Source organism: Cottoperca gobio, chromosome 4 (genome assembly GCF_900634415.1).
Source record: "Cottoperca gobio chromosome 4, fCotGob3.1, whole genome shotgun sequence".
Taxonomy (NCBI): Eukaryota; Metazoa; Chordata; class Actinopteri; order Perciformes; family Bovichtidae; genus Cottoperca; species Cottoperca gobio.
Window position 1 is genome coordinate 8,177,969 of NC_041358.1, and position 21,741 is coordinate 8,199,709.

The window sequence follows — 21,741 nt, forward strand, 5'->3', positions numbered from 1 at the left end:
TCGTTACCGAGACATATAGGGTGAGCTAAATACCACCAGATGTAACGTTAAGTTGAAAATCGATGTTTTTATTTCTGGAACGTTTGTTAGCAACGTCAACCGACCGTTACCGTTAATAACTATAATTAAATAATTAACTAAACTAACCTGTTGACACAACAAAAACAGCTAACTACAATATATTAGCAACCTAGCTAACGCTATGTATATCTAATTGCAGTATATTATGAAGGGTAGATCATATAATAATGTATAGTATATAGCAAAAATAATAAAAGGCACCAACGTCTCTTCTTAGACGTGTGGCTAATTTAAACTTGAGGCTAAGCTAACGGTTAACTTTCAATATTAAATACTTTAAAACGCCACACATCCACACGACAGCTCTGAACTTAAAGGACGCAACAAATAAAAACTGTTTTCTAACCCGCCTGCTACCAAACAAGCTGCCCACGTTTAAATAGGGAGATTTACTTTGTAGAAGTTCAATTTGCCTCTTCAGTGCTTCTCTCTCCTCCATGTTTACAACTGAATTCCTTCGTCATCAAATTGCGACGAATAGGCCCCTGCGGATGATGTTTTTTATACCGTCCAATCACGGAACGTGTTCAGCCCGGAATAAAGAGCTTTCTCAGCCCTCAGTCTTGTTTTACAGGTGGAATTTTCATTGATGAGTGTCAGTGTATGCCGCAAAATTGTCTCTGATTTTATTTGACAGGAATAATTGGCAGGATTTTATGGAGACTCAAAGTTTAAAATAGTAGTTACAGCAACAAGACATTATGAAAGAATCAATCATCAATAATTAACAACAAAATAAAACACAAAATAGCCCCCATTTGTAAAGTGTTAACAGGTCATTTTTATTTTAAAAGGTTGTTTTTCCATTTCACATTTTTCCAAATAATTTCCCCAAATGCCATTTTTCATCACAAATGATCCATCCATCCATCCATCGTCTACCGCTTATCCGGGATCGGGTCGCGGGGGCAGCAGCTCCAGTAAGGAACCCCAATCTTCCCTTCTCCGGGCCACATCCTCCAGCTCCGACTGGGGGATCCCGAGGCATTCCCAGGCCAGTGAGGAGATATAATCTCTCCACCGAGTCCTGGGTCTTCCCCGGGGTCTCCTCCCAGCTGGACGTGCCTGGAACACCTCCCTAGGGAGGCGCCCAGGTGGCATCCTTACTAGATGCCCGAACCACCTCAACTGGCTCCTTTCAACGTAAAGGAGCAGCGGCTCTACTCCGAGTCTCTCACGGATGGCTGAGCTTCTCACCCTATCTCTAAGGGAGACGCCAGCCACCCGTCTGAGAAAACCCATTTCGGCCGCTTGTACCCGTGATCTCGTTCTTTCGGTCATGACCCAGCCTTCATGACCATAGGTGAGGGTAGGAACGAAGATCGACCGGTAGATTGAGAGCTTTGCCTTCTGGCTCAGCTCTCTTTTCGTCACAACGGTGCGGAAAAGTGACTGTAATACCGCCCCCGCTGCTCCGATTCTCCGGCCAATCTCTCGCTCCATTGTCCCCTCACTCGCGAACAAGACCCCGAGGTACTTCACTTGGGGTAATGGCTCATTCCCTACCCGGAGTAGGCAATCCACCGGTTTCCTGCTGAGAGCCATGGCCTCAGATTTGGAGGTGTTGATCCTCATCCCAACCGCTTCACACTCGGCTGCGAACCGATCCAGTGACTGTTGAAGGTCACAGACCGATGATGCCATAAGGACCACATCATCTGCAAAGAGCAGCGATGAGATCCTCAGGTCACCGAACTGTAACCCCTCTCCTCCACGACTACGCCTCGATATCCTATCCATGAAAATCACGAACAGGATTGGTGATAAAGCGCAGCCCTGGCGGAGGCCAACATTCACGGGAAACGAGTCCGACTTACTGCCGAGTATCCGGACACAACTCTCGCTTTGGGCGTACAGGGATTGGATGGCCCTCAAAAGTGACCCCCTCACCCCATACTCCCGCAGCACCTCCCACAGTATCACCCGGGGGACCCGGTCATACGCCTTCTCCAGATCCACAAAACACATGTAGACCGGATGGGCATACTCCCAGGCCCCCTCCAGGATCCTTGCGAGAGTGAAGAGTTGGTCCGTTATTCCACGACCAGGACGGAATCCGCATTGTTCCTCTTCAATCAGAGGTTCGACTACCGGCCGAACCCTCCTTTCCAGTACCTTGGAGTAGACTTTACCAGGGAGGCTGAGAAGTGTGATACCCCTGTAGTTGGCACACACTCTCTGGTCCCCCTTTTTAAATAGGGGAACTACCACCCCGGTCTGCCAACCCCTAGGCACTGTCCCAGACTTCCACGCAATGTTGACGAGGCAGTGTCAACCAAGACAGCCCCTCAACACCCAAAGCCTTCAGCATATCTGGACGGATCTCATCAACCCCTGCGGCTTTGCCACTGTGGAGTTGTTTGACTACCTCAGTGACTTCCATCAGGGAAATTGACGATGATCCCCCATCAGCTTCCAGCTCTGCCTCAACCATAGAGGGCGTGTTAGTCGGATTCAGGAGTTCCTCAAAGTGCTCCTTCCACCGGCCGATAACCTTCTCAGTTGAAGTCAGCAGGGTCCCACCCTTGCTGTACACAGCTTGGATGGTTCCTCGCTTCCCCCTCCTGAGGTGCCGGATGGTTTTCCAGAAGCACCTTGGTGCCGATCGAAAGTCCTTCTCCATAGCTTCTCCGAACTTCTCCCACACCCGCTGCTTTGCCTCTGACACGGCAGAAGCTGCCGCCCTTCTAGTCCTTCGATACCCTGCAACTGTTTCCGGAGTCCTCCCGGATAACATAACCCGGAAGGACTACTTCTTCAGTCGGACGGCTTCCCTGACCACCGGGGTCCACCACGGTGTTCGAGGGTTACCGCCCCTTGAGGCACCTAAGACCTTGAGACCACAGCTCATCACCGCAGCTTCAGCAATAGAGGTTTTGAACATCGCCCACTCAGGTTCAATGCCCCCAACCTCCACAGGGATGGCTGAAAAGCTCCGCCGGAGGTGTGAGTTAAAGATCCCCAGGACAGGGGCTTCCTCCAGACGTTCCCAGTTCACCCGCACTACCCGTTTGGGTTTACCAGGTCTGTCCAGAGTCTTCCCCCACCCCTTGATCCAACTCACCACCAGATGGTGATCAGTCGACAGCTCCGCCCCTCTCTTCACCCGAGTGTCCAAAACATGCGGCCTCAGGTCAGATGATACGATTACGAAATCGATCATTGACCTTTGGCCTAGGGTGCTCTGGTACCACGTGCACTTATGAGCATCCTTATGTTCGAACATGGTGTTTGTTATGGCCATTCCATGGCTAGCACAGAAGTCCAACAACAAACGACCGTTCGGGTTTAGATCAGGGAGGCCCTTCCTCCCAATCACGCCTCTCCAGGTGTCTCCATCGTTTCCCACGTGTGCGTTGAAGTCTCCCAGCAAGACTACGGAGTCCCCTACTGGAGCCCCCTGCAGGGCTCCATTCAGGGTCTCCAAGAAGGCCGAATACTCAGAACTGCGGTTTGGGGCATAGGCACAAACAACAGTCAGAGTTTTCCCCCCCATAACCCGAAGGCGTAGGGAGGCGACCCTCTCGTCCACCGGGATAAACTCCAACGTAGCGGCGCTCAGCCGGGGGCTAGTGAGTATCCCCACCCCGGCCCGACGCCTCACACCTTGGGCAACTCCGGAGAAGAATAGAGTCCAACCCCTATCCAGGAGTACGGTTCCAGAGCCAAGACTGTGCGTGGAGGTAAGCCCCACCAGATCCAACTGGTAGCGATCCACCTCCCGCACTAGTTCCGGCTCCTTCCCCCACAGAGAGGTGACGTTCCACGTCCCCAGAGCCAGCCTCTGCTGCCCGGGTCTGGTCCGTCGAGGTCCCTGACCATCACTGCCACCCATGTGACAGCGCACCCGACCCCAGCGGTTTTTCCCATGAGTGGTGGGCCCACAGGATGGATGGATGGGAGGCACCACGTAGCTTCTTCGGGCTGTGCCCGACCGGGCTCCGTGGCAAACCCGGCCACCAGGCGCTCGCTGTCGGGCCCTCCCTCTGGGCCTGGCTCCAGACGGGGGCCCCGGGCTTCCTCCGGGCAGGGTCTCTCCTTTCCTTTCCCTTTCTTTCAGTCGTTCACAAATGATGTGACTGTCAATCAAAACCACATGAATTGGACTAGATGCATAGCAAAGTGATGCAAGTTCATCACCACTAACAGATGTTAGGCCGCCAGCTACTTAAAAAAAGGAATAAGGAGTGTTCTTGAAGTTAAGGAGTGTATTTATTGTCATACAGAAATCACAGAGAAAGATATCTCAACACCTGAGCATCAACACTATGTGTATGGATAGATACCACAAGGGGTAAGTGAGAAAGCTTTCGTATCTTTACAGAATTGGGTGAATTTGATAAAAGCTCTTCTGATAAGGGAATGCTTTAAACTGATATGAAAACACCATTGCAACAGAAACACAATGGAGCTGGAATACAACAATGTTAAGTCATGTCAAGGCAACTACATTTTATTTAAATAGCCTATATGACAAATCATACATTTCCCTCAGGAGGCATTACAATATGTAAGACCCCCTCTGACCTTGGACCCTTGATTCGGATAAGAAAAAAATTCCTCAAAATAAACATTAAATGGGGAAATAATGGAAGAAATCTCAGAAAGAGCAACTCTCCCACTCTCCCACTCTCCCTGTACGAAAAGACAAGCAATAGATGTGTGTATCTATACACCTTACATAAACCTGCTTGTTGGTTGTCTGTAAGACAATGCTGAGGGGCGTACAATCCTACTCACCATTTTAAACGACTTGTTGCTGGCTGTCAACTGATTTCAAAACAACAGCGTCACTTTGAAATATATAATACTTCTGACATTAATGACTTATTTCCAAGAAGTACGTTATTGCCATTAGGTTGTTTACGTGGTTTACAACAAACAACATGTCATTCTTATCGGAAGAGCGTGAATAGCTGATGACGCCGCTGTGAAGTGAAATGAAAAGGGAAGTGAAAGTTAACGCAGTTGGTTTGGACATAAACCAAAAACAGCGAAGATCAAATAGAAAGCAAGGTTTAAAGTTGCTTGACAAGTGAAGGTAAGGCTAACTTTGTTACACATCCTTGAAAAAGTAAGGAAAACAGTCGTGTGATTTCGACAGCTAGTTCAGCTAGCTAACTTTCGTTACCGAGCTAGCTTGAGTGTTGTCTACATACTTAATAATAGGCTTATTGTTAATGTAGTGACGCCTGTATATGTCGTGTGTGTGTGTGTGTGTGTGTGTGTGTGTGTGTGTGTGTGTGTGTGTGTGTGTGTGTGTGTGTGTGTGTGTGTGTGTGTGTCTCTTTCTTTACAGTACCCCGCTCATCACCATGACGTCAACAAACTACATGTACTTCATTATAACAAAAAAACCTGAATACCCGACACACATCAATGCTGGCCAAATATGCTACATCAGTAAATACGATTTCAAGATCAAATCATCAGTCGGCAGTAAATCTCGTTCTTGCAGAAAGTTGCCCGTCACCCTGTGCTCAGTTAAATTGTCAGAGTATGAAATAGAGGAGAGTTCTATGGAAGGGCTGAGTTACGAGGAAGTGGAGCTGCTGCAGGCCCTGTATGAAGACGAAGAGAGGCTGAAGTGGTTCAGAGAGCGAGAAACTCTTCAAACAGCACTGGGACTCACGAAAGGTACCACTGTGACTGTGAACGAAGGAGGACAGAAGCTTAGAGGCATCGTTCGCTACATTGGAGCAATTGAAGAGTCTCTTCCCTTTCCAGGAAAGTTCTTTGGCATTGAGCTGCAGGTGGGACTTTAAAATAGTTTGTGCAACCAAATTAGAATATATTAATTTTCTTTCCTTCTTTCCCCTACTGGAATCTCCCCATGCATATAGTTTTGGCTCAGGTTTTGAGATATGCATCTCTGATATTTCTGCTCCTTTAGAATATGTTTGAAAACGCATTGATCAAGCAATAATTAAAGCCAAACATCTGCATTGATAGCACCTCTATGGGTTGTTGTTTGGGTGAACTGAGCCTTTGGATAAATGTGTTATCAATAACATTAAAATGTACAGATTAATTTATAGAGGTATTGAGTTAAAAATGTAAGTGACTTTCATTAAGGGGTGCTGCTATGCTTCTTTCCCTCCAGGGAGAAGACAGGGGGAAGGGGAAAACGGATGGCGGATTCAAATACACATCCTTCTTCTCCTGTACGGCCGATTGTGGCATTTTTGCTCCATTCTCCAGAGTCAGGCCTGTGGTTCCCAGCTCCTTGTCAGCCTCCGTGGCCAAGTCCTCCTCACAGTCCGAAACAGTAGAGCTAACCCCGGGGGATAGAGTCACTTACCTCGTCCATGATAAATATCGGCATGGAATGGTGTTGTTTGTGCTGGAAAAATCTGTTCGTATCTCCACGGTATGTAAAATGTCTGGGGGATTTCTGTTTAAAATGGCCGAAAAATTATTATTATAAATAAATTATGTCTTAAAATGCAGCCATTCTTTGGTGCTCTACTCCTCTGATGAATAAAACATATCAGTCAGTCATGCAGACTAATTCCTAATATATGACCAACTTGCTTTTTTATTCATAACTTTGTTTAGTGTGTTTTTGTCTCTTTTTGGCAAATGAATTACACTCATTTGTGTGTATTTACACAATATTATCATTTGTGTATTAATATGATATCAATATATATAAAAAGTTCCTGCCTGTACAGTAGCTGTTCTGGTTCTTTGTACGTACTGTAGAAGGCGATGCTTCTAATAAACTGTCACCATTTGCAGGCTCCTGCTCATCCTTGAGTTCTCTACCACACCTTCAGAATTACACTTAGATTCATCACTTCCTTCAGTACAAAGTTAGCAGTTTGAAGTGCATTTATAATTTGCCTTTTTTTGCTGTTTTCAGGACACAGATGAGAATGGACAGAGAGGGGGCGAAGTTGAAGTTCCACTGTATTTGGTGGAAAAGGTGGAGGTGCCGACAGGTTTGAGCAACTCTTTACATGATGAAGTATGAAACTTTCACCCACATTTGTAAGACTTCTGACAAAAATATTTTCGTCACTGCAGAGCGCGAGACCTTGGATGTCGATATACCCCCGGTGGAACCAGGTACTGATGATCTGTACTTGGATCTCAGCGTGAACTCTATGGTGGAGGTGACCTTGGCTACAGGCAATTCATATGGATTCATCCGCTGGATCGGCAATCTGCCTGATCGGCAGGAAATCATGGCTGGACTAGAGCTGGTAATATTTATACCGACATGTTATGGTGGAGATTAAAATGTAATTGAAATATGTAAATATGCACAATTATTGGAACTCATCTTTTGTTGAAAAAAGTCTCCTTGTTGTGCTGTTGATTCACTTTCTGTTACAGGTTTTTATTTTTATTTATTTTTTTGAAGTTCTTCTAAACCATTGAAAATGCTTTTCATGTTATTTTTCGTTTTGATTTAATCTTGGGTGTCATGAAATTCTTCTTCTGTGTATCCGTCTCCAGGAGGAAGACAATGGAGTGAGTGATGGTTCCTTCAAAGGAACGCGTTTCTTCAGTTGTCCCGCCAAGAGAGCTCTGTTTGTGAAGCTTCTGTCCTGCCGCCCTGACTCACGATTTCAGAGCGCATCAGCCGATCGCAGCGAGAGGATGCCAAAAGAGGAAGACACAGGTTAGCAGGGAACTGATAAACTGATTTCTGTACAGTTTTGAGCAACTCCTTGTTCGTCAGTGCCCCCTTGTGGACACAGTGGGGCTGTAGGCAGCAGAGTGACGGATAGTTTAGAAAAATCCAACTGGCGTTTTGTTTTCAGTCCCGTTTAACTGCAAGATTTTGATAGTTTTTTAGTTTATATTTATTTGATTTTAATTTTGTAAAAATATTTTCTAATAGTATTAAACTTTATTTGTTTTGCAGCTTTCATACAAAAATGCTGCTTAAATGTCTTCACAATAAAGTGACACAGACAGAATATACATAAGAACAGGGATAGAATGGTAATTATAATTAGTGGAAATAAAACACACTTGATAAAATAAGATCAGAAATAAGATTAAATAGAATGCATAACATAAGATAAAAAATAAAACCCACTAAATAATAATAATTATGTTAAAATTAGTACTGATATTTGTAGCATCAACATACACTTAAGTGTGAAGGCAGTGGTGGACACAGACCTTTGGCAATGCAGTATATACGATACAGAACACACACATTGTGTTGTTATTGTATATCTAATAACTGTACGAGAGGCAGAACTGCAGGAGCATTCATCCCCAGCTGCACATGCATGTTGTGTAAAGTGTTGTGTACCAACTGATGCATGTTTGTTACTTCAGAGAGTGAGCACAGTGCAGGGAAGCTGGAGACTGTCCCCCCCATCAGCACAGAGCGGGTTGATCAGATTCTGATTGGACCAATGAAAGGGATCCAAGGCCACTGCAACTCCTGCTACATGGATGCTGCCCTCTTCAGGTCGGTGAACATATGACAATAAATAATATGCATTTTAAGGTCTTGATAGGAAATCCTGCTGTTTTCTTTTTTTATCCCATTTACTATAAAAACAGGGTTCGTACAAAGTCTTGAAAGTTTGGAAAATGCCTAATTTAAATCGTTATGCTTTCAAGGTTAATGATATGCTTCACTTTGAATATACTTCTTGCGAAAATGCTCTTGATTTTCAACATAATCTGGTGTTTCATCTACACTGACTCTCTGCTTATGTAAAGCAAAAATCTTTAATAATTCAAATTCAAACGACCATCATACCGCCATGTCACCGTTTGTTGCCTCCAGACCCGGACCGGAACTAGTTGAGCATTAATTAATCATGATCAAAACATACAGTCAAAGTCAATATGAACAGCTGGTAAAGTAAACAAAGTGACTATGCATTAATTGCTGTTTGTATAAATAAATTAGCATTTTCCACAATTGTCACAATTTTTGGATGTGACGATTAAGGCGTCAAGAGTCTGGAATATTTTTGTTTAGGTACGTTGAAAGTGCTTGAATTTAGCTGTACAAACCCTGTACAAATCACATGTGCTTTTCATTACTCTAGAGACCATTTGTCCGAATCAATATGATTTAGACCGCTGTTAATTTCTATACAATATGGAATTCAACTTGCAGGGACTTGACATTTTAAATGAGTTGATAGACTGACTCTCTGCTAAGAATACTTTTTGTAAAGGTTATACTGTAGCCAATTTCGTTCAAAAGGATGAATCTGTGTCAAACGTTTGAGTGTGATCGGCTGAGCAGTAGCCCAAGAAATAGAGTCACTTGGAGGGGCGGCTGTGGCTCAGGAGGTTGAGTGGTCGTCCACCACGGAGGGTCGGTGGTTCGATCCCCAGCCCGTGCGGTCCTTGGGCAAGATACTGAACCCCAAATTGGTCCCGATGGCCAACGGTGTGTGTGTGTGTGTGTGTGTGTGTGTGTGTGTGTGTGTGTGTGTGAATGTGTATCACTACTGATGAGCATGTGGCACATTGTATGGTAGCCTCTGACTCTGTATGAATGTGTCTGAACATGTGTTGTGAAGCGCTTTGTGTGAGTGTTCCCCCCCCTGTACTTGATTAGCATTCTCAAGCTAGTTTCAGATCTTTTGTATTTTTATTTTTTACAGCATGATAAAAGGAAAGAAGAAACTGCCTGTTTGCAATGTGGGAAACTAAATTGAAACCGTGACTATATTTCTAGAACATACTTTAATGCCTCTTGTTTCTGCGTGTGCTTCGCAGCTTGTTTTCCTGCTCCTCCGTGTTGGACTCCATGCTGTTTAAATCGACCGAACCTCAAGATGCCCCGATCCAGAACACACTGCTCCACGACATCGTTAATCCCCTCCGCAGGTGTGTACTTTAATGCATTTTTGCGAAACATTGAATTATTTAGCTAATTGAATAATGTATAATTACTCTCTATATGTTGTTTGCAGTAAGGGCTTTGTGGAAGGGCGGCACATCATGAAGCTCCGGCAGCAGCTGAAGAAACACGGCCACTGTCACTCCTTCACCACAGATGAGAAGGGTCCGTTTATTCTGGAAGCTTTAAAAACAACCGATTTGTTTTGCGTTACTTTACAGTGACTGTGATGGTGTCTTTCAGATCCGGAGGAGTTTCTCACCGTCATCATGCACGACATTCTTGCGCTGGATCCTCTGCTCAAACTGTACAGTTACACCGCAGCTGCGTACTTGTTTCCTACCACATAGCTTTAAATACATACACACTTTTGAAGAAAGTTGCATTCACGCTTCGCACTTCTCTCCCTCTCTCATTTAGCTCAGCGGCAGGTAAAGTGCAGGACAGTTACTGCTATCAGATCTTCTTGGACCAGAACCACAGCCTGGTGCTGCCCACAGTGCAGCAGCTGCTGGAGCACTCCTTCCACACTGCAGGACTCAAGCTGGCAGAGGTAATACTTATTAACTGAAAGTAAGACCAAGGAGCTGCTTTATGTGATTCACCCTAATGCATGTCATTATTTCCCACCTGTCTTTTGGTCAGTCTGTTGAAGCAGCAGGGCAGTTTAAATCTTCAGAAACCTTTTGTGATTGCACTTTAACCTTCACAGCCAATACATAAAATAAAAAAAACCTATGCAGCGCTTTTGTCTAATCAGTAAATTGAATTCACAAGATATAAACAAGAACATTTTAGAGACTGTTAACAGAAGTCTTGTTGAAAGTGTTCTAACTTTTAATATGTGTACATGGTGCGGGCACCTGGGAACACAGAATTACAAACATGGCCAGCAACATTATTGGGAAAGAGCAGAAACAACAGCATAAAATGCAGGTGAAACAAAAAGCCTGATAAATGGTGTCTGTTCATCCCCTTTTTTTTTTAATAATTCATAAACTGCCCCGAGGAAGACGCTATAGAGCCGCCGCAGCGACCTAGAGATTCAAAAAGTCTCACAAACCAAATGCAATTACTTTGTCAGGAAACAGCATGTCCATCATTGTTGTCTATACTCTGCATGTTGTGCTATTTATTATACGTATTGTGATTTACTATAATGTGCTTTAACCGACCTGTGAAGCCGAAGGCACATTTACACTCTTCATATTCTGTGACGCTAATTACCCTCATTTGTGTTATTTGATGTAACAATTAGCATTAGAAGTGCAACGATGCTTCACAGAGTTCACATGTTTATTTGTTTCACAGGTTAAAACAGAAAGTTAATTAAAGTGGATCATTTTCGCGATCAATTTATTCAGCTACTGTTGTGTATACATTGTGACATATTCTGATCTCAGGTTACTTTTCAAAGCAACATTAAGAGCAGCTCAGTGTTCCCAGCTCTCCTTCAATAATGACACTATGTTGAATTATAACGCTGTTGAAATGAAGCACCCTAATCTTTGCATTTTTAAGCTGTATCGAGCAATATTTGATATTTTTGTAGAATTATTACTAATAATAATTACTTATGAAGGACCTAATCCATGACAACCCAGAGTTGAGACCAGGACAAAGAGTTGCAGTCTTACACACTTCTCTGTGCTTCTTCCCGGGCAGTCACCCACTCAAATCCCCATAGTGACTGTGTCTGCCCCACGACCACTGAAACTAATCAAGTCTATGGTTAACAGAAGAGGAGTTATACATGAAAACCTAATTAAAATAAACACCACCGCTGCAAAAGTGCAACTAAATCAAAAAATTAAATGTGGGCTCTTAAACATCAGATCTTTATCAACGAAAGCTGGATTGGTAAATGATTTAATATCAGATAATAAGATTGATTTATTTTGTCTCACTGAAACCTGGCTGAGACATGAAGAATATGTCAGTCTAAATGAATCCACTCCACCTGGTCATATTAATACTCACATTCCTCGAGGTACTGGCCGAGGAGGTGGAGTTGCGGCCATATTTGACTCAAACCTCTTGATCAATCCTAAGCCTAAACTAAACTATAACTCTTTTGAAAGCCTTGTTCTTACGCTCTCAAACCCAACATGGAAAACAATAAAGCCAGTTTTATTTGTTACTGTGTACCGCCCTCCTGGTCCGTACTCTGAATTTCTATCTGAATTCTCAGAATTTTTATCAAGTTTAGTCCTTAAAACAGATAAAGTAATTATTGTAGGTGACTTTAATATTCATGTGGATGTTGATAGTGACAGCCTTAATAATGCATTTATCTCAATATTAGATTCAATTGGATTTCAGTCAGAATGTACATGAACCAACTCACTGTTTAAACCACACTCTGGACCTTGTTCTGGGATATGGTGTTGAAATTGAAAGTTTATCAGTGTGTCCACATAATCCTCTTTTATCAGACCATTTTTTAATAACTTTTGAAGTCCTGTTACTGGACTACAAGCCAGTAGGCAAAATATCCTACGCTCGATGTTTATCTGAAAGTGCTGTGACTAAATTTAAGGAAGTGATTCCATCAGCACTTATTCAATACCAGGACTCAATATCAATATAACAGAGGACTCCAATGCTAACTTTAGTCCCTCCCAAATTAATCATCTTGTTGATAGCGCTGCAGCCTCACTGCGAATAACACTCGACTCTGTCGCTCCTCTAAAGAAGAAGATCATAAAACAGAAAAAGAAAGCTCCATGGCTTAATTTACAAATCCGCAAACTAAAACAAAAGTCGAGAAATCTTGAAAGTAAATGGTGTTCCACTAAATTGGAAGAATCTCGTTTAGTCTGATTAGATCATCTTAAAACGTATAAGAAGGCTCTCCGTAATGCCAGAGCAGCTTATTACTCTTCCTTAATAGAAGAAAATAAGAACAACCCCAGGTTTCTTTTCAGCACTGTAGCCAGGCTGACAGAGAGTCCACAGCTCTACAGAGCCTTCTGTTCCTATATCTCTCAGTAGTGACGACTTCATGAGCTTTCTTTAACGATAACATTATAATTATTAGAGACAAAATTAATCTCCTCCTGACCTCAATTGGTAATGACTTAACTTCAACTGTTGGAATTTTAAAAACATCTGTAACTCCTGAAATATATCTAGACTGTTTTACTCCAATCAACCTTAACCAACTAACTTCAACAATCTCATCGTCTAAACCATCAACCTGTCTTTTGGACCCGATTCCAACTAAACTGTTTAAAGAAGTTTTACCCTTAATTAACACCTCGTTATTAAATATGATCAACCTGTCTCTATTATCTGGCTACGTACCAAAATCCTTTAAAGTAGCTTGTAATAAAACCACTTCTTAAAAAGCCTAGTCCTTGATCCAGAGGTTTTAGCCAACTATAGGCCGATATCTAACCTACCCTTTCTCGCTAAAATCCTTGAGAAAGCAGTCGCAAAACAGTTGTGTGACTTTTTACATAATAATAGTTTATTTGAGGTTTTTCAATCTGGATTTAGAGTTCATCATAGCACAGAGACGGCACTGGTGAAAGTTACCAATGACCTTCTTTTGGCATTCAGACAAAGGACTTGTCTCTGTTCTTGTCTTGTTAGACCTCAGTGCTGCTTTCGACACTGTTGATCATGACATTCTACTACAGAGACTTTTTGGTCAAAAAATGTATTTTTCTGATGCTTTCCTTTGATTCTCCAGTAGAGGTCTCTTGTGGACAGTTTTGTCAGGAGGTCTTCTCATCTCCTGGAATGAGTTTATTTGTGTGTTTTCTGTCTGCGCAGAGTGTGATCTTCTTCTTTTATTGTCATATGACTGCAGGTGCCATCCTGCCTCATCCTCCAGATGCCTCGCTTTGGGAAGAAATTCAAGATGTTTGATAAAATCATTCCTTCTCTGGAGCTGGACATCACTGACCTCCTCTCTGAAGGTACGGTTAAACACACACACACACACGATTGAACCCAAATAGACTCAGTGAATACAACCTGTGGTGTGTGTTTCAGGTCCTCAGCAGTGCATGCTGTGTGGAAACTTGGCCGAGGTCGAGTGCACAGACTGTTTTAAAGATCCCCTTTTCGGCCACACCGGATTCAAAATCTTCTGCAAGATGTGTTCAAATCAGGTGCAGTTTGTATCATTGTCATATAATACCACTTCAGCCAAGCTGAACTGTTTATCAATCTGCTTTTATGGCTCATTCTGTTTGTGTAGAAAGTGTTTTCCACCGAGCAGCAAGAATAGCTTCATATAGTTAGTTTTTCTGTGTGAAAGCACAAAAGCAGATGCTGACTGTTTCATGTCGGCCACTGAGGGGCACAGTGCAGGCTTTGCATCATCACATGCATACCCTCTTTTGACAGATTGCTAGGTGTAGTATGTAGTGCTGAAACTCTGGTAATTGACGAATTAGAGAAATGTTTGAGTAATTTATTATAGGGATAGTGAAGAGAGGTTGTATGAGGTACTTTTGCTGTCAGCAAAACGTATTTTAGGCACCTAAAAGAACGGCCCACCCTGAAAGTCTATTTAAGTGTAGGCAATGTTTTCACAGCTTTACCTTGCTGTCAGGCCTTTCCGACGGGGAACTGAAGCCGTTACCTATGCTCTCTTCAGAGCCACCAGAGTCCTTTGAAAAGAACAGTAATTTTAGCTCACAGAACACAGAAGCTGCTGGTCTACCGCTGCCTCGACCGGTTAGTTTGTGTTATTGTGTGACTTGGGTGCATCTGAACTAACCCTTTTAAACACCAAAGTCACACAACAACAAAAACTAACTAACCGGTCGACGCAGCGGTAGACCAGCAAGTTCCGTGTTCTGCAAGGTTAATATTACTTTTAGTGTCTGGCTTTGTAGAGGTCATAGATGGCTATAACGGCTTCACATCCTTTCAGGGCTATATGACGGGAACGCTATGCGGTGAAATTATTCTAAATATAACGTACACTTACACTGATATTGATTTTCTTTTAGGTGGCTAAAATATGTGTTGCTCCTGTCTACAGCAGTGCATTGCTTTTCTTTCGTGCCACTGACTGGACCTCATACAACCCCACTTTAAACAATCTGAATGATCCCTTTGAGTAAAAATACCACGTTTTCTCTTAAAATACCTTCATGAAAATACTGCATCCGTTTGTTTTCCAGGTGCACTCTCATCCTCAGCGCAGGTCCCATCAACCAGCTGCTCTGGACATCCCCGAGGGTTACTTGGCTAGCAGCATTCCTCATACTCTGATCAGAGACAAGCTGGAGCTGTTCGCTGTGCTCTGCATCGAGACGAGCCACTACGTGTCCTTCATCAAACACGGACCGAACAGCCAGGACTGGATCTTCTTTGACAGCATGGCAGACCGAGAAGGTGAGCGATGTGTTTTTTAATGCGTTGCCTCATCACATTTATACATGTACTCAGTGGCTCAGTTGTGCTTTGTGTTCAGGAGAGACAGACGGCTTCAACATCCCGAAGGTTCACGCCTGCCCTGAGGTAGGCACGTACCTGGAAATGTCTCCCGCGGAGCTGGCCAATCAGGTGCCTCGAGACATGAAAGGTGTGGCCAAACGTCTCTTCTGTGATGCCTACATGTACCTGTATCAGAGCACCAGCATGTGTCTCTATCGCTGAGCGGACGCCACCCCATTGCTTACATTTTGCACAAAATGTAAATCGGGAAAGTAGGATTGTTGCCTTTTGCTGTTCATGTAATCTCCTTTGTGGATTGGTTTGTTTTTTTCTTTTATGAAATGTTTGGAAATACACACATGAACAATTAAAAACGTGTATATATGTCATTGTCTGGGAAAGTAATATCAGGTTTGAATAATTTATATCGTTTTACTTCTGTAATATTGTACGAACATAAAGAAGAAACTGAAGTTGCTTGCTAAATTGTTGCACTATAAAGACAAAAAATTGACAATCACTGCCACGTGTTCGGAAAGACAAATGTTGCACAATGTAATATTGTGATTTTTTTAAGTTGACGACTTCCTCTTGGTGTTTGACATGTTTACAATTTCAGAAAGTTTCAGAGTGGCCTGTTGTAATGCAGACTAACTACTATTGTAAATAGAACGTTATTCATTTGCTTATTAAGTTCACCATTGTGCCTTAATGTTTTCTTACTAATGAGGGTTTATTATTATTATTTCAGTAGAATTTGTTCAAACTCTTGAACTTTTGAATATAATGCAAGTGTGCTGGCTAAACTTGTGTTCCTGAAATGCTGTGCAGTCATTGCTACTGGTTCTGATATACAATGCAATGAACACAATAAATAAATACAAGGCATACAACATATCCCTAGTCCTAGACATATATTTTATTGAAAGAGCAGACTATATACATATGTGTATATGTGTATATGTTAGTATATATATAATGTATATACATGTGATGTATATACATGTATGTATGTATGTATATACATGTATGTATGTATATACATCGTAATGTATATATATATATATATATAGCATATACAGCATATACACATATATATATATATATGTATTATATGAATATATAGATATATATATATATATATTATATAGAATAATATTATAATATATAATATATATATATAATTATATATATACACATATGTGTATATGTACTATATAATATATATATATATATATATATATATAATATATATATAGTATACACATATGTGTAATATGTATTATATATATATATATATATATCATATTATATATGTATGTATACATGTATGTATATACATGTATATACATACATACATGTATATACATGTATGTATGTATATACATGTATGTATATATATGTATGTATATACATGTATGTATGTATATACATGTATGTATATACATGTATGTATATACATGTATATACATACATACATGTATATACATGTATGTATATACATGTATATACATACATACATGTATATACATGTATGTATATACATGTATATACATGTATGTATATACATGTATGTATGTATATACATGTGTATATATATATACATGTGTGTATATATATATACATGTGTATATATATATACATGTGTATATATATATATATATATATATATATATATATATATATATATATATATATATATATATATGCTTGCAGCATCATGGAAGTGTTCCTGAAATAAATATATATATATTCCTGAAATATATTATATATATATTCCTGAAATAAAACAAAAAATGATTTTGGTCATACTGTAAAGACCTCAAATGTCATACAAACGTCTTTGTGTCATAATATGCAAGTTTGATATGCAACTTTCATGCAAACAGTAATAATGATTACATAACCTTTCTTGGTATATGGATCTTTGAGGGAACGGCGTCACTATCCCAAGAGCATACTCTTCTCTTATAGCTTTAGTGGGGAAGTGCCCGAGAGGAGATATTACATTCATAATCAAAATGTACACAATGGGCATGCAGTTATTTGACACAAATATGTAAAAAACACACTCATGATTTTCAATCATGCGAGCTCCCAGTATGTTAACCATTTGTCTTCTTGTGGCATCTTTTAATGTTTCTATTGTTTGGTATTCCTGTAGTACTTCTTCACCACCAGAATTGCCTCAGCACTGCTTCTATCAACTAATAAAGAAAACATGATAACGCAAAACATAATGATAAACAGCTTTTCTAGAGAAAGTGTTAAGAGACTACTGAGAAACAAGCTTTGTTATGACCTCTTTAGGCAGACACTGCATCGAGTGTATCCCCGATTCTTTGTCTCCTGCTCGGGACCTCATCGACATTCGTAGTTGATGTACTTTGAGCTGAAGCTTGAATCTAAAGAAAAAGAAAAGATATTGATCATTTTATTCTGTTGAGTGTCAAGTTGAATGTCAATATTTTGTACATTTAACCTTTTGAAATCCTTACCTTTGAAATTGATCTTAAAAGATAGATAAAAGTAAAAAAGACAAACTAGAGTTTTCATTATAAAAGATACTCATGACATACAACACTTTTAATAAAAGTGACTTAGTTATAAGATACTAACAGTGGTGGAAAGTGCTGTACTTAATTACAACTTTGAAGTACTTGCGTACTTCCATTTTTAGCTACTTTGTACTTTTACTCCTACATTTTAGAAACCAATATTCTCTGTGCATATCTGGGTGTATATATACAGTATATACAGATGCTTCTAAATGCTTTGTAGACAAACTACTCTGAACAGATTTCGTATTCTAAGTCAGGCAGCTAAATGTTTGTTTGACAAATGAAGCCAAAACCTTTATCCAATTCTCCCAATGAATTATGTCCATGTTGGATAATTCTGCAGCACAAGATTTAAATACAGCGTGAATACATTAGCAATCATTAGCCAGAGTGGAATACAATTTAAAGACCTCTTCTTCACGTTATATCTCCTCTTGTGAAGGAGCAAAATGTTTGCCCACATCTAAGGATCAATAATCCGAACTGCATCTTCTAGGCATATTTTCCAATGAAGACAATCCCAAATATGTGTGGAAGGGAAGCCAGTGATGGATCACAAAAAACACTACTTCTAAAACTGTTTTGTGTTCAGGTTGAACAGTGTTTGAACTCTTTACTTTATGACAATAATCCACAATTTCTCTCTTAATTGATTCCTGTCACACAAACAATAAACTTTACATCACTTTTCTTTCAATGAGTGTGTCCTGAAATACATTTCATTGTATATCCACTTTATTTCTGACTTCTCACCTCCTGCAAATACACATTTCTCTGCTGACTTTAGTGTTTCCCTTTGAAAGCAAAGCAGGGAAACATGAAACGAGCAGGAAGTTAACTGCCTTGCACACTTCAAAGGCATACAGTCACATGTATAACCTTGCTGGGCTGTGAAAAGTCTGTTACACTTAAGGTACAACAAAACGCTGATTTGTCAGCTTTCAAGCAGTGGCGGGCCGTCAGGGCCAGTAAGGCCTTCTCTGCTGGCCTAAACATCATCAGAATATAAATTTAATTTTGATATATTTTTTCCACAAATATGTATTAAATTATTCCCCATAGCCTAGGGGTCGGGAACTTTTTTGGCTGGGAGAGCCATAAAAGCCAAATATGTTTTATGTATTTCCTTGAGAGCCATATATTTAATAAATTTTAATACAACTTTATGCATGCATTTTTAAATATAACACGTCTCCGAGTACTAATAGCGGTATCAGTGTTTCATTGAACACGTGCTCTTTTATTAAATAAACTCAACACTTACGTTATTTATCTCATTTATGTGCACGTTTCAGTGTTTACTGCACGGGTGTCAAACTCAAGGCAATTACATCCGGCCCGCGAGAAAATAGCATATGTCTGTCATACCTGGGCCGCCGGTTTTGGTAATTAAATCAATGCATGGCACACCACAGATCTCTGGGAGGATGTGAGCTGGCCTGTTTGTGCGACATAACGAAGCATCTCACTGTTAAACCTGCAGCTTCAGGGCCGTGTGATCACGGACATGTATGATGCCGAGCTGCCTGTGGGAGACTCTGATGCAGAAGGAAACTTTGGTCACTACGTGTTTCCAAACACTGACAAACATCTCCCCCGCTGTGTTCCCGACAGCATTCTGCTCATAAACTGAGCGCATTTGCCGACTTTGCAGCTCAGATATTTTAATTGAACTGCTCAGCAATCCGTCTGCAGTTGACTTAAATATGTTCCATATCTTTTTGCACTTTATGTGTATCCTGTTCAATAAATGTGGACCGTGTTTGGCCTTTGACGTAGTCCCAGTTTTTAATGTTGGCCCTCTCTGTGATTGAGTTTGACCCCCCCGGTCTACTGCTTGCTTTGTGCAGTTTCTCCTCTGCTCGGTTTCGCGAAGAGCGGGGCTCCGCCCCCTACACACACTCACACACACGTGTAAACACACAGCCAGAGACAGATCGGAGGAAAGGAGAGGGGAGAACTAAAAACAAATCCGCTGCTAAATGTTTTACTTTAAAATGACACAGTACAATTATTTATTACTTGTTAATCATGTTAAAAAATGTCAGCTCAAAATTGTCTGCGAGCCATATTGCGTTATCGAAAGAGCCATATATGGCTCACGAGCCATAGGTTCCCGACCCCTGCCATAGTCTATTCTCTTCATTTCATAGCTTTCCTCTTGGTTGCGCTGCTTCCAGCCTCAGATGGAGATTTGGAGGGCTGGCCTTTATGTTAGAGCTTGTATCCAATCAAATTTCAGCCATAATTTGTTGCCAGGGTCCAAGGAATCTGCCCTGAGGCCTTCACAATCAACAGTGCGGGCGCCTGTAATTAAAGTGAACGGAAACGAAACTGTGGCGTTAACCAATCAGATTTTGAGTTGGGGACACCGGGGCCAGCTAGTAGGCGTACGATAACATCAGCACGTGCACGTCTTTTGATTGGATACGCACTATTGAGAGGCAGAGCTATGCAGAGCTAGCAAACTGAACTTGAACGAGTTAATTTAGATTTCTACAAGCTGCTTTTTTTCAACCCACAATGGCTGAAGGAGGAGAAGAGATCGATTTGGTCGCAAATATAATTACAACACCATTTTCAAGACAAACTTTTCAAGAAAAGCTAGACATTGTGAGAAGAGAACAGCCAACCCCGATGCTAGCGAGACTATCACAGGGTTTGTCCGCCACTTTCAAATCACTAACTACGAACGGTACCCCCGGCTCACAGCCTCCGAGAGGCACTGCACATTGTACTGCTGGGAATGCCTGCTATTTACAACTGATCGATTTGGTGTTTGGAGCCACACAGGGTTTGGAAACTTGAGTTGTCTAACCAAGGCAGCAACGAGACACCAAAGCACGGCTGGGAACTTACAAGCAATGGTGCTTTTGAAAACCTTTGGGACACCCGAGTGGATCCACAACGAAAGGGTGAACAAAAATCATGAAATGCGGATTTATTGATTATAAATGCTTCGGAAATATTAATATAACTCTGTTGTACTTGACTATGTTAAGATGATGCAACGCCCGGTTGTACTGCGTTTCTGTCTAAATGTATAGTTTCTAGAGCCATGGCGTCATAATGATGGTATTAAGAGGTGGAATAATTCAGGTAGGACTGTGTAGGACATCACTGAAGGCCTAGGTGGGAAATGCACGCCACTGCTTTCAAGTGTGTTTCGGTGTCATGTCAACCTCCACTTGATCAGTACTACATTTAACGTGATGTGAATACGCTCCAAGGATCTTTATATTAAAGATTTATTCTCCTCGGCTGTCACTCTTTGTGTCTCATCTTTTTTTCAAACGTTGCCTCGGTGGATATTTGTCTTTATTGCGGATGCTTTTGATCCTGCTGTCCACCGTGTCTCTCCTTCTCGCTGTTATCAGCTCTGTGGATGACCTCCACACTAGCAGTGCTGTGCTGTGTTCTGCTGCGCTCAGTGATGAGTTGGGCTCTTTTTATGTACTCGGGGGTACAGCCGGCTACAACGAGCGGAGCAGCCTTGTCTTAATATACGGCCCTGCAACTCAACAATCCAACATGCTCAGCATTTTCAAACATATTCATCATTAAGCAAAAAACAGAAAGTACACACCCTGCATGTGTGTGTTTACATAAAGAGAGAGTTGTGCTTGTCTGAGCAGTGTAGTTGAACTTCTCCTGGGTTTATTGAAAGAAGATAATGTCTGCATAATAAAACACACAGCAGCAGACCTCTTTCCACTTCAAAGTCAACATGATATCGCTAATCTCGCAAAAAAGATATATTTCACTGAATGTGTCTGGAGTTATGCTGTCCCTGATACAGTGATACATATTTCATGTTCAAGTAAAACTTTTATTATTATTATTATTATTATTATTATTATAAAT

The 21,741-nt window shown here is 41.3% G+C and overlaps 2 protein-coding genes across 2 annotated transcripts in view; one reads left to right on the top strand and one right to left on the bottom strand.

The window, feature by feature from the left end:
* Positions 1–541, bottom strand: part of zc3h3 (zinc finger CCCH-type containing 3) — a 60,375-nt gene extending 59,834 nt beyond the window's left edge. Inside the window, exon 1 of the mRNA XM_029430316.1 lies at positions 475–541. Coding sequence (XP_029286176.1) covers positions 475–520 — 46 coding nt within the window. The 5' untranslated portion in view covers positions 521–541. The remainder of the gene's footprint in view (positions 1–474) is intronic.
* Positions 542–4,806: 4,265 nt separating this feature from the next.
* On the top strand, positions 4,807–16,213 carry cyldl (cylindromatosis (turban tumor syndrome), like). Its single transcript, XM_029430383.1, has 15 exons — positions 4,807–5,122; positions 5,381–5,834; positions 6,185–6,451; positions 6,947–7,025; positions 7,111–7,289; positions 7,546–7,711; positions 8,383–8,518; positions 9,793–9,903; positions 9,990–10,081; positions 10,160–10,223; positions 10,337–10,469; positions 13,734–13,842; positions 13,919–14,037; positions 15,061–15,274; positions 15,354–16,213. Exons 2-15 carry the CDS (start codon positions 5,397–5,399, stop codon positions 15,536–15,538), a joined length of 2,292 nt encoding a protein of 763 aa, XP_029286243.1. The 5' UTR covers positions 4,807–5,122; positions 5,381–5,396; the 3' UTR covers positions 15,539–16,213.
* Positions 16,214–21,741: the final 5,528 nt, after the last annotated feature.